A 634-nucleotide genomic window follows, 5' to 3' on the forward strand; every position below is an offset into this window, starting at 1 on the left:
TTGCCCTTACCAGAATGAGTCCAGCCTTGGCGGCGGCGAACTGCGTGAGGTACCACTCGTAGCTGTTGGGTCCCCAGATCCCCAGGCGGTCCCCGGGCTCGAGTCCTGCCGCCAGGAATCCTGCGGCCACGAGGTCGCTCTGTCGCCGGGAACAGAAGGCCAGAGGCGCCTCGTTAGGATGGCATCGCCACAGGGAAAGCACTTACGACTAATGGCAACTTGGGCGACAGAGATCGACCTTATAGAAAGCAAGGGACGCCTCTAACGGCCTTCTCCCGCAGGCACCAGAACCCCCTTCCCTCCGCCATTACCTCCTCCTTGACCTGCGAGAAGGTCTTCCTCACACCCTGGTGGACCGACACGACGGCCTCCCTGTCCCCGAAGCGCCGCTCGGCCCGGTCCACCGCCTGCCCGACGGAGAGGCCCAGCAGCGGCTCCGAGCCCGGCGTCGACACGTAGCTCCACGCGAAGGGCCCGCCGCTCTGCCACCTGGAGGAGGGACGGGTCAGCGGATTCATGCTCTCCATCGAAGAGGCTACGAAACTGAGTGAAAAGTCTGAGGAAAACTGGTAAATCTTGAAACGAGGATCGCGCGGACGTACAGAAAAGACAAAGGTAATGATAATAGTAACAG

General features: G+C 61.5%; 2 protein-coding genes across 2 annotated transcripts in view; one reads left to right on the forward strand and one right to left on the reverse strand.

Annotated features, from left to right (window-relative positions):
• LOC119594327 (medium-chain acyl-CoA ligase ACSF2, mitochondrial-like) overlaps positions 1-489 on the reverse strand; it is a gene marked incomplete at its 5' end in the record, with an annotated part of 8,820 nt that extends 8,331 nt beyond the window's left edge. Inside the window, 2 exon segments of the mRNA XM_037943385.1 lie at positions 11-139; positions 312-489. Coding sequence (XP_037799313.1) covers positions 11-139; positions 312-489 — 307 coding nt within the window.
• The window catches only part of LOC119594360 (protein O-linked-mannose beta-1,2-N-acetylglucosaminyltransferase 1-like), a gene marked incomplete in the record, with an annotated part of 135,567 nt that overhangs the window by 103,669 nt on the left and 31,264 nt on the right, over positions 1-634 (forward strand).

Source organism: Penaeus monodon, chromosome 33 (assembly GCF_015228065.2).
Source record: "Penaeus monodon isolate SGIC_2016 chromosome 33, NSTDA_Pmon_1, whole genome shotgun sequence".
Classification (NCBI taxonomy): Eukaryota; Metazoa; Arthropoda; class Malacostraca; order Decapoda; family Penaeidae; genus Penaeus; species Penaeus monodon.